The sequence below is a fragment of the Amblyomma maculatum genome, chromosome 1, assembly GCF_055883805.1.
Source record: "Amblyomma maculatum isolate TAMU_Amacu chromosome 1, ASM5588380v1, whole genome shotgun sequence".
Taxonomy (NCBI): Eukaryota; Metazoa; Arthropoda; class Arachnida; order Ixodida; family Ixodidae; genus Amblyomma; species Amblyomma maculatum.
The window spans coordinates 36,285,488-36,302,394 of record NC_139344.1 but is presented as its reverse complement, the minus strand read 5'-3'; the positions used below and the strand labels follow the sequence as shown (position 1 = coordinate 36,302,394).

The 16,907-nt window shown below is 43.3% G+C and overlaps 1 protein-coding gene across 2 annotated transcripts in view; it reads left to right on the top strand.

Annotated features, from left to right (window-relative positions):
* LOC146202131 (uncharacterized) overlaps positions 1 to 15,055 on the top strand; it is a 34,441-nt gene extending 19,386 nt beyond the window's left edge. Inside the window, exon 4 of one of the 2 annotated variants that reach the window (XM_084587967.1) lies at positions 14,917 to 15,055. In XM_084587967.1, coding sequence (XP_084444093.1) covers positions 14,917 to 14,972 — 56 coding nt within the window. In that variant the 3' untranslated portion in view covers positions 14,973 to 15,055. Of the gene's footprint in view, positions 1 to 12,081; positions 12,114 to 14,916 lie in introns of those variants that run through there. The other variant, XM_084587968.1, reaches the window with a different exon arrangement.
* The last annotated feature ends 1,852 nt before the right edge of the window (positions 15,056 to 16,907 follow it).

The following is a 16,907-nucleotide window of genomic DNA, read 5'->3' as shown; positions in this document are numbered from 1 at the left end:
CAGATAACTAATTAGTAATTAAAATAATTTTTCTAATTTACTAAATATTGCCTTTAGACAACACATGTGATTTGCAGAGTTGGCGAGCATCTTCTAAAACCCCCATTCCATCTATTTCCGATAAAGAAAGCCTCACGTGTATCGTTTTCCAAGCCCTAAAGAAAGCCTGTGAAATGCAAAAAGTATCACGTGACTGGCGCATTCATGCGCCACGATTGTGGTGCTCTCAATCGTGGCCCAAGTGAATGAAATGAGCTGCGGCCGTGACTCGACAGACCAGTCCCAGCGGCAGGCTGATATGTTGGCGTTGGTTGCAGCTGGCGCGGCGGGCTCGTTGCGACTTTCATCGTCACGCGCACCGACGAAGAATCACTGCAGACATATCGGCCTGCCGCTCAGCGGGGTCTTGGAGCCAAAGCCGCAGCTGATTTCGTTCACTGAAAGCTAGGTTGAGAGCAGCACATTCGTGGCGCATGAATGCACCAGTCACGTGATGTTTTTTGTATTTCGCAGGCTTTACTTAATACTTGGAAAAACAATACACGTGAGGTTTTCTTTATCGGAAATAGATGGTATGGGGGTTTTAGAAGATCCTCTCCAACTCTGCAAATCACATTTGTTGTCTAAAGGCAATACTTAGTAAATTATAAAAATTATCTTAATTACTAATTAGGTAATTGGAAAACAAAAAATTGCCTGTGGTGCACCAGATGGCTTAGAGCTGTATACAGGTGGTTTCCCTGGCCTATCTCAAACATTCAGTGTTTTAACCCTTGGCAAAAGTTAGCTTGGAAGCCCTGTATATATATATTATATATATATATATATATATACTATACTATACCAGAGAGGAAGCACGGGCATAGCACTTGGGTACTGTGCATGCATGTGTTATATGTGTGCGTTTTGTTGCTCATTCAGAAAAATATCCAGTAGTGTAACGAAAAAAGAGAAGGAGAGAGAGAAAAAGAAAAATAACCAGAACAGGTGGATTTGAATCACCACTTTTTGTTTTCAGAAATGCAGCAGCAGTAAGCTCTCACTAATTCAGCCTTCAGAGGACCAGACAAAATGTTACGATTAACAGCAAGTTCGAATCTTCGAATGGGCCTGAAAAAAGTGCTGAACATTCGTTTGCATCGAGGGAATTGTATCTGATGATTGCCCGCAATAGCTTTGTTTTGCGCACACTGTCTGTAATGCTGAAGAATTGCTGCAACGTAATGAAGTGCATCACCGTTCCATGAAAATTTAAGTTCAGGGAGGTTTACCTCAGTGATCGCTAGTTCCGCAGGTCGCACTTTGGATGATCTCCCATCTGAATTAACGAGTGTCTGATTGTCTGATGCCATAGACATGGACATCAGCTTGGACTGCTCTCATTGTTTGAAATATTTGAATTTCTGAATTAACAAGATTTTGCTGTACGTTGCACCACAGAACCGTCGAGAAGTAACGCTTTTAATTGCGTTGTTATTTGTTTTCAGAAAAATTTCCAATTTCTCTGGTTTGCCACTAGCTGTTATTGCTCAAGGTGTGGAAATCGCGGTATAATTTGTTTCCATTAATTTTGTCTGAATGGCCGCTTGGTGACTCTGCTCAACCAGAAGCACTGCGGACTGTTTGAGACTGTACCACTGACAGAAAGGATGCATACTTCACACTCACGCCGCTGGTGATGGAAGACGCCAGGTTTTCTGTGACATTGCACTCGAATTTCACATTACCAAGTATCCTAATCATGTGTCAGTTCTTTTTTTTTTATTTTTTTTTGTAAATGTAAAGTAACAGTAGTTTTACAGGCATTGAAAGCAACTCAGCATTGCACCCCTGCTCACTGTCCCACTCACTACTTGCCATTTACTATCGCCACTCTCCGTCTGGCCTTGGCAAGCCTTGAAAAGTGTTAGTCAGCATTTCGGTGCCATATCATGGATATACTTGTCTGCATATTATTTTCATTTTCTATACAATGGAACCTTCGTATGTGGCACCAATTGTTTCTTGCATTCTATGTTCACTGATGTTACCAAATGCTTTGAAGTTTCTTGGTGATGTTTCCAAGTTATGGAGTTTAATCTTAGACCATCTAATGATGCGTAATAAAGGAGTAATGTTTAGTTAAAATTTTTGCTTCCATGTTCTCTGTACATTGTGCATATCGCACACTGTAAATATGTTGGGAACGCTAAAAAGCTGCTCAGAAGTCAGCACAAGTTGGATTAAAGTCATAAATATGTATGAGAAAGATAGCCTTTGCAAACACTGGTCTTCAGGTGATAATTTGTTCAGCATTCCAGTCGTTTATGTATTTACTCCATAATTATACCCCTCCTTTTCATGTGCACACATGAAATTGGACTTCCATTTGTTGTTCCCAGGGCAGCAACAGTGTTGAAATGATTTAGTGGCTTACATGAAAGGGACTTTTTATTGCTTATTGCTGATGGCTCTTAATCCCTTTTTTTTTTCCTCTCTACCTTGCTTTGGGAAATCAACGGTGCAGACATATTTTTTGGTCCCTTTACTTGCCCGTAAATTGCCAAAGTTGTGACCTTTCCACACATCCGTTCTTTTTTAATTTCTGCTCCAAGACCTCAGACTGAAATTTTATATGAGGGCTGGGTTACCTTATAGCAAAATATCATACTGAAATAAGTCACAATGAAACTTTTTTTTTTTTTTTTGTCTCCTTTGAGTGTAAGTGGGTTGATAATGGCAGCAACTTCGGTCGGCAAGCCATTCCGGTCTCGTGCTGCACACAGGAAAAATAACTGCTGAGCAGTGGCAGTATCTATTTTGTATTTCTGGGTATATAGTAAAACCTTGTTATATTGAACACATAAAAAATTTGTAAAACATTTCTATATGATCAAAGTTAGTAATTATAAATTTCATCAAAACGTACACAAAAGCAATGCTGTGTAGCCGGTGAAGGGATAGCAACTCTGGCGATGCCTGCTAAAGAAATGGGAAACCTTTTTTACAGTTTTAGCTCAATTGGGGTGTGCAAATATTAAAATTGTCAAATGCAAATTGAGTACAGGGAGAAAAATGCCTTTGTAATTTCTTAGAAAAGGCCAGAATAATTGACATTGTCCTGTAAGAACCTCATTCCTGCTACTACCTTTGAAATGCTCAATAAGGAAACACCCGTGGCTAACGGATTAGAGTGGAAGTGAGGGCAACTATTGCAGCAAATAATTACCCTGCATATTGCTGTGGTATAATTTGAATGCTGTCGTTGTTTCATGGGCACTACAGAATTTAAATTCGTCTTCACAGTGGCTCAGATGAAAGGTGCTTTGGTGGAATCTTGGGGAATTCAAGCTCACTTAACCCCGCAAGGGGCACCTGTTAAAGCAGGTGTTTGTGTGTACTGTGCGACACCACGGACCCCAGCACCCACGCTTAGCCGTGCGTGGCATCGTCGTGTCTGGGGAAATGATGATCCTGGTGGTTGAGCCAATGCCGAGTGTTTGGACCTTTAAAGGTCCACGGAAACGGCCCCCAAGAAACCACTGATAAACGTGTTCAGTGTGTAGAACACATCCTTTTGAGCATTAACGCAAAGTATAACTCCTTGGAACAAAGCCAGCGATTTATTATTAATTTTTAAAAACAGCGTTTTTTGAAATTCGCGGGCAGAGGGAATGTCGCTTGGCGGTGTCGCATGGAACTATTTCCTAATCCCGTGACGTCACGGGTCGGTTGACTGGCAAGGCTTGCTAGAAGCTGCCATTCGCTGCGGTCACTGCAACTATGACGTCACGAACACACTTCCGGTAGCTGCGAAAGTCGTCTGCTCGTGCGCTGCTCGAACTCTGTGCGGGCTGTTACAGCTCGCCGCCCTTATCGGTTAGGGGGCCATTGCCCATTAAGTGCAACAACCGAAGCGACGCAGGGATCGGCAGAACGAAGCTGCATTTACAAATATCTTATTTATATAACGTGGTTTCAGGAGTATCGGAGTGTCGTCCGAAGAGGCGTCAACAGCACGGTCAAGCAACGCACGATGGCAGCACCTCCTTGACCGCCGTAAACATCGCCGCTGTGGCCCCTCCTCCCGCATACCGTTCGCGAACCACAAGGCGGATCGTTAGCACCGATGTCCGAAATAAAGCGTGCTAAAATTTGTTGGCGTCTGGAATATTGAGCCGAATATCAAGTATGAAGCCCTCGTGAGGATCGCTGACCAGCAGCAAATTGCTGGTAAGAGCGATAGCCGTGATACAAGCTAGTTTATGCTCAAGCCAGCTGCCGCTGGTGCATTTCGGCTGATCCGATCTGCTCGTACTAGCTCTGCGATTAATGCGTCGGCAGAGTTAATCCTATAATTATTTTACTATGGCAGGATAGGAATCACTATAAGGCAGTTTCATAAGTAGACGATTTACGACAGCGTTGATCATGTTCCAAAGCGTCGACCGCCGCGGCTTCGAAGCGAAACAATAGGCCTAGCGACGACTAGGGACGGTCACGCACGGCGCCGGCGTTCGCCGCGCTCGCACGTTCCACCCCCGCGGTAATTGTGTAACGTACCTCAGCCTGCTCGCGGCATCCCGTGCTGCAAGCGTTGCAAACTCGTGTACGTTCATAGCTAAGGCCGCATATTTTTTGGCGTTCTGCTCAGCAACAAGCCGTTCAAACGATACTGTAGGCAAGACAAGGCTTCAGTACACAGTCGCTGCGCTGTCGGCCGTAATCGAAGGCGTCGGGCGGCACCATAATCTATACATCGATCTTTAAACGTGATACAGTGGGCAAATGAATAACTTTCTGAAGTAGACCCGCTCGTACGTTTCGCGCACTCGGGCGCCTACGAGTAGCTTCCGTCAACAGACGCCGTCATAACCTCGGTTAACGCCGCAAACCGAGGTCTTCAAGCTCGGTTTGCGGTAACCGCGGTTAGTGGTGCAACCATGGTTTGGTCCGCCGTGTAACATAGGATAACCACGGGCTCGCGGTTACACTAACCGTCGCTGCGCGAACTGGCGAACTCCTCAGGCGTGTGCGAGCGAGGACGGGTTGGCGCGAGTACGCCAGCGAGCGAGCGCGCGGCAACCGGAAGTTCGTTGAAGTGACGTATGTCTGGGCGGAGCTTTGAACTTGCTTGTATTCTTTGTTTTTTTATGGCTCCCTTCGGCGTACGAGTTGAGAGGGAAAATTGGAAGGGTCATTTTTAATCGCAGATATCTCTGGTGTTGCAGAAGCTAGATAGAAAATTTTTGCGGGAGAATGATGGGTGGTTCAATAACTATCAGTGTTATGGCGTTGTTTACCCTTCTTGGTGACCCCTTTCTGGGGACCTTTAAGGCCCCTCGGTGGAGGCAACACACCACTTTGGCCCACGCTTCCCACAGACAGCACTTCCGGGCTGACCCACCCGGGGGAAATCGGCAGTCGCCTTTTCCTATCCGCCCCTTCATCTTTCACTTCCCTATCTTCCATCCTACAACTCTCCTGTCCTCTACTTTCTTCTTGTTTTTCCTTACTTCCTGGCGGCAAGGGTTAACCGTGTGTGGAGTAACTACCCTGTGTTACCCCATATTAGGTTATAGTTATGGTGTACAGCTGGCGGAGGCAGGACTTGTTCGGAGTTTCCTGCCCCGTCCCCTTGTTGGGCTCCATGGTGGGCGGCTGGCACCATGGCCGAATAGCATACCTTTTTATGGTTTCCTCCCCAAAAACAAATGATCGCCTTAAAAAAAGGCGGACCGAAGCAGCATCTGACTTTTTCTGCAAAAAAACAGAAGTGGTTATTAAGTTCCACATAATTCACAGTGAAAACTCAGCCCGTACAATATCCCCATTCCTTGTCTCTAAGACTCTTACCCAAACCCTAGGATGAGGATACAAAGTATCTAAACTAGCCAGTTGAGACCTTCTACTGGAATTCTGAGACCATGTCCAATGCTCGAAAGTTTCCCAGCTTGAGAACTTTGGGGAAATCCCCATTACAGTATCTGCACACAGATCCCTGAACTTTGTCCGTGGAGTGATATCCGAAAGCGACTTCTTGAACCTCACAGAGGAAGAAATGCTGGAGGGACTACAAGAACAAAATGTGACTAATGTGCACCGAATCAAAATAAGAAAAGACAACAAGGAAATACCTACCAAACACATTGTCCTGACTTTTGTAACCTCCAAACTTCCTGAATCAATTGAAGTAGGGTACATCAAAGTAAATGTTCAACACTACATAAACTCCAGACGCTGCTTTAACTGCCAACGTTTCGGTCATGGCTCACAGAGTTGCTGCGGCCGCAAAACATGTGCTGCAAAGGACCATGTATCCGATGACTGTACTGCAGCGCCACATTGTGCAACTGCGAGGGGGACCACCCCGCATACTCTAGGTCATGCCAGTCATGGAAAAAAGAAAAGGAAATTATAACAGTGAAAACAACCGAAAACATCAGCTTCAAAGAAGCATGTCAACGAGTCAAAGATAAAAACCCGTTTGTTTTCACAGCGAAAGCAAACTACTCCAAGGTGGCATGGGGTGGTGACGCGCCACACTTGGATCTGGTTCCTGCTCAGGCTATGTCGCAAGCAGGACCACCTCCGCCTCAAACAGGGACTGCAAAAGCTACCCTGTCAGCTAAGAAACAGGGCCCGTCGGCCCCTCAACCGGCTGCCCAAAAGACTTCTTCGCAGAAGGAAGCCTGAAATCTCTTCTCCCGCAGCTCGTCTGCGAACCTCCAGCGCCTCCGAGCAGGCGATGGATACTGCCCCTCACCCGCCCCCGCTCCAGCGGCAGCACTCTCTTTAACGAAAAAAAAGAGAGCGAAATAAAATAACAGGCTCCGGATAATCCGGATACCTAAGTTTTTAGCTCCATTTTCACAAATCATTAAACATGGCATTTCTGGTCCATTGGAACTGCCGTGGACTCATTAGAAACTATAGTGATGCAACCGGTCTTTTAAATTCACTTGCCCCGGTTGCTCTATGTTTACAGGAGACAAACCTAGGGCCTAAACACACAAACATTCTAAAAAAGTATAAAGTCTTTCGCTGTGATCGACTGCAAGCAAATAGGTTATCCGGAGGTGTTGCTATTATCATTCAGAATTCGATTGCAACTCATCAAATTGACCTCAAAACTAATTATGAGGCTGTTGTGGTCACTATCCTGCACTACAAAACTATAACATTATGTTCTGTATACCTTGAACCCCATTCTAATGTCACACTTCACGACCTGGAATCACTTTTTAAACAGCTACCAGAGCCATATCTGGTAGTTGGAGATTTTAATGCACATTCCACTTTTTGGGGAAGTAAACAAACCGATAGCAAAGGCCGTATTTTAGAAGATTTTATTTTGTGCAATGATGTTTGCCTGCTCAATACTGGCAAACCTACTTGCTGCTCGCCAAGTACTGGAGCAATGTCTTTTAGTTCACCATCAATTTTTTTACAGATTTTAAATGGGATGTTCAGGACAACCCACAGAGAAGTGATCATTTCCCTGTCACAATCAGCTTAACACCTTCACCAGCCATCACACTTAACAAACCACGACGGTGGTAGCTTCACCTAGCTAACTGGCCATTATTTCAATCAAAAGCTAACCTTGAAAGCATTTATTCAGATCACCTCAGCGTAGATGAGCTGAACGAAAAGATTACAACTTGCATCATAGCTGCGGCATACTTAGCTACCCCACAATCCTCAAGAGCTGTGCAAAAAAAATCACAAGATCTGGTATTCGCGAGAATGTAAAGAAGCAAAAAGAAAACAAAACAAAGCATGGGGAATTTTTCGCAGGCACTCCACGGATGAAAATCTCACAAATTTTAAGCAGGCAAGAGCCAAAGCACGATATGTCCGCCGCAATGCCGAAAGGTCTTCCTGGCAAAAATATAAATCTTCCATAAATAGTTCAATCACATCAAAAAAAATTTGGGAGCAAGTTCGTAAACTTGATGGAACCTTCTCTCCTTTCACAATTCCATTTCTTACAGATCCCAGCAAGCAAACGAGCATAGAAGAACAGGTAGACATTTTAGGCGAACACTTTTCTTCAGTATCAAGTTCATTACACTACACAAAATGCTTCTTAAAATACAAAACTTCAGCTGAAAAACAAAGACTTCCTACTAGTGGGAGTGGAAATGAACCTTACAACTCTTTGCTCACAGTACAAGAAATACCGTTTTAGCTGCTGGTAAAAAGACGGCGCCTGGCCCGGACGAAATACACTATGAAATGCTAGCACATCTGTCTACACCTGCGATAGGAGCCCTTGTGAATTTTTTCAATAAGATATGGGTATCTGGAAAGATCCCAGAGGCATGGAAGAAAGCATTTATTGTGCCTTTCCTGAAGCCAGGAAAGCCACCCACTGCCCCCAGTAGTTATAGACCTATAGCCCTTACAAGTTGCCTTACAAAATCATTTGAAAGTGTTTTAAATATTAGGCTAACCTTCGTCCTTCAATCTCAGGAACTTCTAGATATCCACCAGTGTGGTTTCAAAAAAAGCATGTTCAACAACGGACCATTTAGTCCGCCTTGAAAACACGGTCCGTGAAGCATTTATACATAAGCAGCACTGTCTTGCAGTCTTCGATATGGAGAAGGCATACGATGCGACATGGAGATTCGGCATCCTTCGTGACCTAGCGGATTTGGGCATCCGCGGTAGAATGCTGAACTGTCTAAAAGACTTCCTTTCGAACCGTACATTTCGTGTGCGCCTAGGCTCAACTTTTTCAAGAAACTTTATGCAGGGTGCCACAAGGCTGTATATTAAGTACAACTCTCTTTGTGGTAAAAATGAATTCTTTAAACAAAGTAATCCCGAAATCTGTAATGTATTCACTGTATGTCGACGACCTACAGATAGCATACACATCCTCCAATGTATCAACATGTGAAAGACAAGTGCAGCTTACTATAAACAAGCTGGCTACATGGGCAGATCAAAATGGATTTCAGTTTTCACTACAACACTGGCTGTTCTATTCTCTCTGTGACGAGGGTTACAAACCGACCCTAGCCTGCACCTAAATGAAACAATACTGTCAATAAAAAACGAGCATAAATTTCTTGGTGTAACATTTGACAAGAAACTCACTTTTCTACTACATATCAACAACCTCAAAAAGAAAGCTTCCCGATCCCTGAACATACTGAAAGTGCTATCACACAAACGCTGGGGCTCTGACAGAACATGTCTTATGTGTGTCTATCACTCAGTAGTACGCTCTTCTCTGGACTATGGATGTGTTGTGTATGGGTCAGCAATACCCTTTTACTTAAAACTTCTAGATCCTGTGCAAAACCTTGGCCTGCAGCTTACAACTGGCGCATACAGAACATCCCCCGTAAATAGCCTCCATGTAGAAACAAATGAACCACCCCTCGCAGACAGAAGAACAATGCTTATGTGTGCTTACGTGCTAAAAATAAGGTTCATCCCAAAACATCTTTGCCACTCTGTAGTCACAAAGTGCCCATCTAGAACACTTTTTAACAATAAACCGCTAGCAATAAGACCCCTAATTCTCCGTCATGAACAGATATGCCAGGAACTAAACATATATGATAAACTTCCAAACGTTGTCCATAGTCCCGAACAAATTGCCCCTTGCTTCCCTTTAATATAAGCTTCCCTTCTGTATGCAACCTTTCACTAACACAGTTTCGTAAAAAGCAGACACCACCTGATCACATAATACAAGAGCTCCTAGCCTTGAAAGAAAAGTACAAAAACCACACTGCATTTTATACAGACGGTTCTAAAAACTTTTTACGTTGGTAGTGGTGTAGTGGAAGAAAAACTTGAAAAAACAGTCAGGCTACCTCTGTGTGCAACAGTTTTTACTGCCGAATGTTATGCCATCTCCTTAGCTGCGGAAAAGATAGTGAAGTGCAACATCGTAAAAAGTATAATCTACACAGACTCACTTAGTGTGATCACAGCACTACACGCCAGAAATGCAACACAACCCTTATTAGGAAAAAGCAGACACACCTGATCACATAATACAAGAGCTCCTAGCCTTGAAAGAAAAGTACAAAAACCACACTGCATTTTATACAGACGGTTCTAAAAACTTTTTACGTTGGTAGTGGTGTAGTGGAAGAAAAACTTGAAAAAACAGTCAGGCTACCTCTGTGTGCAACAGTTTTTACTGCCGAATGTTATGCCATCTCCTTAGCTGCGGAAAAGATAGTGAAGTGCAACATCGTAAAAAGTATAATCTACACAGACTCACTTAGTGTGATCACAGCACTACACGCCAGAAATGCAACACAACCCTTATTAGGAAATTCGAGGACACGAAATTAAATTCTGCTGGGTGCTAAGTCACATAAGTATAAATGGAAATAAAAGAGCTGATGCGTGTGTTGCAGCCGCCCAGGATGCAAAAATAGAACAAGTAAATGTACCTCATAGAGATAAAATATATACAAAGAAAATTGAAAGAGAAATGGCAAGACTCATGGGACAAAGAAATCAACAATAAGTTACACGTACTGAAGCCCGTGGTAGAGGAATGGAAAACATGTAGCCACCAAGAGCGTTTCATTTAAGTGGTTCTATGTCGTCTTTGTATCGGTCACACACACCTTGCACATAACTTTTTACTAACGAAACACGATCAGCCTACTTGTGAAGAATGTGGAGACATGCTCACAATTAACCATATCCTAATCAGTTGTACAAGACTTGAAGATCTACGACAGAAGCACTTCCCACAACTTTACAATGAACATATACCATTCCACCCAAGCTTACTTTTAGGAGAAAGGTCACTCATTGACATTTCCTGCATATTTTCATTCCTAAAAGAAGCAAAGTATCTAACTAAGTTATAGAACCTGTAATAACTTCTTAAAGCCCTTAACAAAGTCCAGATTTTAAACCTTGCTTTTGGCGCATGATGGCCTTAGTTGCCTATGTGCCATAAAACACAACACACAACAAGCTCACTTAACCCAAACTTCCGATTTATTCAAACTGAAGCTCACATGCATTGAGAGAAGCTCGATAGGGACCACTTGGATTATAATCTTTGGCCAGCTTCGCATTTGAATTATCAAGATATGACTACAAAAGAACTCTCTGATAACACCACATCGCGGTTTTGCACTCAAGATTCCAGCCACAGCACACGGTGTTTCAGCAGAGGCAAACGAGAATTTATAAAATAGGCTTTGAGATAATATGAGGGGTGTTCAAAGTTCTTATTATCAATACCATAAACTTACAAAAAAAGCACACCCAAGAGGCTTTTAGCAGAATATAAAAATTCTGTTCTGTATAGCACCACAGAATCCCTCTAGGGCATCAAACTAAAAATGGCAGCGTCCATCGGGAAATTGGAAGCACTCCCAGTGGTCTGCTTTCCATATTTGAAGGGCCATTATTCAAAGAAGAGAAATGCAGAGCCAACGGTAATGTGTGGCAATAATGTTCAAGCCCGTAAGGTTGTCGTTAAATGATGCAGAAGATTTTAGGTCACATAAGTAGGCCTGGACGACCAAGACCGGAGCTGTCGACCATCTATGGCTTCAAACATCTATGGCTGGTCTACCAGAAATTGCGATGAGAGCAGGCCTCTTAACGCTTGCTGACCGGTGGATGACTGTCGAATAAATACTGGAGCACATTACTGTGAGTGCCAACCCAGTGCTCACCATTCTTTACAGCAACCTGCACATGACGAAGGTTGCTGCGTGCTTGCAAAAATCTTTTGCCCGCTTCACTCAGCACAGGTGGTGATGACACACGCAGCTATCTTAGGCAATGAAATATTGCATCATCCTCCATATTCACTCGATCTCGCATGAAGTAACTTTTTCCTCTTTCTTCCCAGGAAGAACACACTACGTGAGAACACGCCAGAACGACAAGGAAGTTCTTTTTTTTCTTTTTCATGCGAATGCTCTTCCAGAGATAAATAAGAGGTTTAGGGCAATGGTCTACACTAGCTCGTTCATCAGTGCCAGAAGTGTGTGGTCTTGGGCCGAGAATATGTATATTTATTTTATTTATTTATTATTTATGATGAAACTCCCACTGAAGCCACACTTTTGTATCTGCCTTTCTTCATGCCAGTAATACGAACTTTATGAATGCCTCTCGCAAAATGACTTCTGCGGCACTGCAGTAGCAGCACTGGCAGACATCAGAAAACAGGTCAGTTATGTTGACTAACAAATTTACAACAGTAAACTTTTCACTATTGCATTTAGGCACCAGATTGCAATGAAAAATATGTAGCCAGCCGTTAGTAAGCGCCCGATCACGTTTTAGAATTTCAAGAATGCGATTTCCCAGGGCGCCATGGCGCAGCAATATTTTGCTAATGCACGCCTTTTTCAAAAAGTGCACGCCTTCTGTGGGCCGCGAAGCGATGTCTGTCACTACAGTTCACTTCGTGGAACACCTGTAACATGTCCTCTCTCCTGTGTTGGCTGCAGCAGCGAGCAGCGGTGGACGCTGTACAGGGACTGTGTATCACTCGCAGGTGATTGTTGTCGCTATGTAGACCATGCTTTTCAAAAAAGGCATATGGTAGATGAAATTTATTGAGCCACAGCACTGAGGGAAGCAATGTTTACAATATTTTTGGCTAATACTAACAGCAGGCTAGAAATGGTTTGTTGGGCTTAATGCCCCAAAGCGACTAAGGCTATGAGAGACACCGTAGTGGAGGGCTTAAGAAATTTGGACCACCTGGGGTTGTTTGCAGTACAGGGGCGCCTAGCTTTTCGCCTTCATTGAAAAGCATTCGCCGAGGCCGGGATTCGATCCTGCATCGTTGGACACAGTAGTCGAGCGCCCTACCGCTGCATCACCCTGGCGAGGTAGCAGGCTAGAAATCTCGAGTACCTAATTGCAGTGGTTGAAAAGTAAACTATTAGAATTTGGTTAACCAGCTTACTAGTTAGCATGATTCATCTGTTTTCAGATGGCATCCAACACTGGCATCGCAACGCCGATGAAGCCATCTCAATATCTCTAAAAAAAATTTTTTTTTAAATTTTAGTGGACCTGTGCTGAAGCAGCCGGTATGTAAATTGATCGACAAGTGATTAGCAAGCCCCCTTTCTTTCAGCAAGTGAGAGTTTTTGAGATACACTTTCTCCTGTTTTCTACTTCCGCTATTAAAAACATGTTGCATAATTTTTTTGCACAAGTAATTACAGCCACTTCAATAAGGCCCTTGCGCAAAGCACAGAGCACCACGCAGGTCTGAAGATTCTACGACATTTATGAATCGTCTACTATTTTCGAATCATCTACAATTGTAACGGAGAGAAATATATTTACACAAGAGGATGAAAGATATATACTGTCGACACAGCTAAGGAGCAGGCAGTGAGGGCCCAGCGTTCGATGCACTTCTTTCTCTTCACCTTCCACGCACGAGCACGCCACTTTGTTTCATCGTCCTCCACCTGTAACAGTATTGTATCTAGTCATTTTTTTCCTCAACATTGCAAGTTAGCCTTCAGAGACACCGCAATGAATGATTCGGAATCAGTTTTATACATGTGGAGTTCCTGATGCGCTGTGGTATCAAGTAGCACACAGACATTTTTTTGCAATTCACCTTCACCATAATGCGGATTACACAAAAAGGCAATAAAGTTCAATGATCAAGCTACATATTCCAAATAATTTTTAGTGAAATGGCAAAATTGTAGAACTGCCTCATTAAGAAACAGTGTTTCTGGGCTGCAATTGTTTGAGTGATCCGACTGTGCACATTGCCTTCATTCCTGTACACACAGTTTCTTCCATGCAGTCCCAGCTATGTGTGCCGGCATGAAGTGTGAACAGCAGATCAAGCGCCCCTTAAAACCCAGTTCAGGCCTTCTGGCTGCCATCATCTGAGATAGGCGCACGTATCCGGTTACCGATAGTTTTGCTTTTTTTTTTCTTTTTTTTTTTGCATTCGAAACCTTGCTTTGTCACTGGCGTGCCACACTCATACTTTCCATTGATCACATCTGGCGCAGCAGTTCCTCATGCGGCAACGGCTGTCGCCCACGCGGGTGAAGTGGGCACTCGAAGGTCCAAACGCCGGGCCCTCATTGCCTGCTCCTTGTCTGTCTCTCACTGTATATGTACCTTTCATCCTCTTTTGTAAACATATTTCTCCCTGTTACAATATTATGCCAAAATTTAAAAATCGTTCATAAAATCTTCAGACCTGCATGGTGCCCTGTGCCTCGCGCAAGGGTCTTATATTGAGGTGACCGTAATTACTTCTGCAGCAAAAATATGCAGTATGTTTTTAATGATTTTAAAAGCTGAAGTAGAGGATAATAGGTGGACAAAGCTTAAAAAATATCAAATATGCATTGTTTTTAATTGTCCTCAGAAATGTTCATTGTTCACTGTTCTCTTGAAATTAACGCGATCTTAGCTCTGTATTGAAACATTATATAAATATGAGGTTTAGCAGTTTGATAGACAAGTATGCTGAGAATATAGTATGGAATTATTGGTGCTCTACCATAAACCTTTTTTGAGGTACAGGCTTGCAAAGTAGGTAAAATTTAGTTTCCTGGGCAGATTTTGAGAAATTTTATAAAAACATCTAAGCTACCCAGAAAAGTGAAAATTTACTGAATGGAATGGAAATTTCTCCTTCAACAAACAGCACATTACAAACCATGTACCCAACTTACTAACGGTTAACAGGTGAATAACCATTGTTAATGGTAATCGAACCCACACCTTTCACATGTGTGTTAGATGCTGAAGTCACTAGTTTACTGTAGTGGTCAAGGTTTTGCTTCAAACTGCTTGGTTGTAATTATAGTGGTGGCCTTTTGTCTTTGTGGCTATTTTCATCTGGCATTTATTACACAGTGTGTCAGGTTACCCTCATTCCTGTCACCCCTGACTGATATAGACCAATATTTGTTTTTCCAACAGGTGCGGCTTTCCTTCGGCTACAAAGGAAGAAAGCAGTCAGACGAACCAACAAGTAGCAACTTGAAGATTCCTCTGACGAGGTGCCTTTTTTGTGTGCTTTACAGTTCAATAAAGAATTGTGTCGTATTGACACTGTACAGGTCAGGCCTTTTGTTGGAGGCTTAATGCCATGCAGCTCATTGTATGGTGCAAGTGTGGCTGCAATATTATGAAGTAAGCATACTTTGGCATTTGAAATTCTCTTGCATTCTGTAAAGAAAATGAATATTTCTTCAGTTTATGCATCAGCATACGAGGGGCATTTGCAAGCATATGCTAAAAGCGCATTGTAATTTTTCAAAATTAGCCGTGACAGAAGTTTGATCGCAGAAGCTTGCTGCACGATATGCCTGGACTATGCCTTACAGTTCACTAATAATTTTTGCGCGTAGGGTATTTTCTTTTCAGACACCTGGGGAACATATTGGTGAGCGGGGGGTACTAGTGCATATGGGTCTTTTAGTTCAAGCCAATGCTGCAAAAGTGACCTTTTTACTTAATCTTGTTCACCTGCTGCATATGCTAAAGAACCGGTTTCAGCCAAGTGAGCTTCTTCGAATGGTCTGTATCGAAGCAACGAAATGATTGTGATCTGCCTTAAAGTTGTAGGAGTGCATGTTAGAGAAGAAACCATGTGTTTCGAAGAAGTCACACGAACACTTTTGATCCTTATTGAACTCGATCTGCATTGAGTTGAATGCAGATCGAGGCTGTCATGTGGCAACTTTCAAGTGCAATCGAGCCCGAGCCTGCGTGACTCAAAGCTGCTTCCTCAATCACTCGAGTTTTCGAGCACGTTCGAGAGCAGGCGTCGCCACCATCGACGCAACCTAACGCACACAAAAGAATCTTCTCGGTGGTCATTCAAAATTCCCTTGTAGCACCGGATGCTTCAATCCCTTTTGAAAACCTCAGTGCAGATCGAGTTCAGTGACTATCAGAAGTATTCGTGTGACAGAGGTATTAGTGTACGTTTGTGAGAGGAGTCCTCTATTGATACACCGAAGCACTGGACACTACCTAACTAAGCCATAGTCTCCTCCATTTTTTTAGTGCCTGCTCAACGGCGGTGAGGGCATTGATGAGTGCCGTCGGCGCTGGTACGCAAAGTTGCTGACTTGGCACATGCAGCCCTGGGTGGAGCAGCCAACGTAGAAGGGGCAGCACACTGCATAAAATGCGGCGCATTGTCACTGTGCATTATTATTTCTTTAGCACACCATGCATGATGGGCGGGCACAATTGTGAGTGCACCTGATAAGTTTTTATCATGAATGTATGTGCACACATGCTTGAATAGCATGTAGCCAAAAAAATTACGGAAGTGGCGGCCTGCCATTCCGATATCAGTATAGCAAGAGGATCAAATCTCTTGGTTTTCAGCTAAATTGCTTTACATAATTATTAATGGGCTGTTTTGTACAACGCAAGCATTTTGAACAGAACTTGAATGTAAGCATTCTGTGTATTCAGATGCGCATGAGTTAATAGCCCTGCTAGCGCTGAGCATAAGCTAAAACAGGATCTACTGGCTCTTTCTTCCACATTGCTTCACAGGCCGACATCCTCTACAAATGAATTTATCTGCTTGTTAATTATTGTAAAGTTCTTTCTGAAATCTTATCTTGTCAGCAATTAGGGAGAATACCTTGGCCTGCTTGACTTTTAGTCCCATTACTTCCATCTCACGCATTGTTTGACAAGGGATGCTATGGAGAGATATAGATGTTAAACCTGTACTTCCAAGAAAATTTGGTAAAGTAGAGCAGCTTGGCAGTCTTGAGGGGGCATTCTTTGCGTATGTGCTCACAGAGAGAGAGCAGAACTTTTTATTCACACCAGCGGATGAAGGAGCTCCGGCCCTTCATCGCTTGGGTGACTAGCTGAAGCCCAAGGTCTGAGCAGCACAGCATGGTCTTCCAGAGTTGTGCCATCAGATTTAAGCCCCTCCC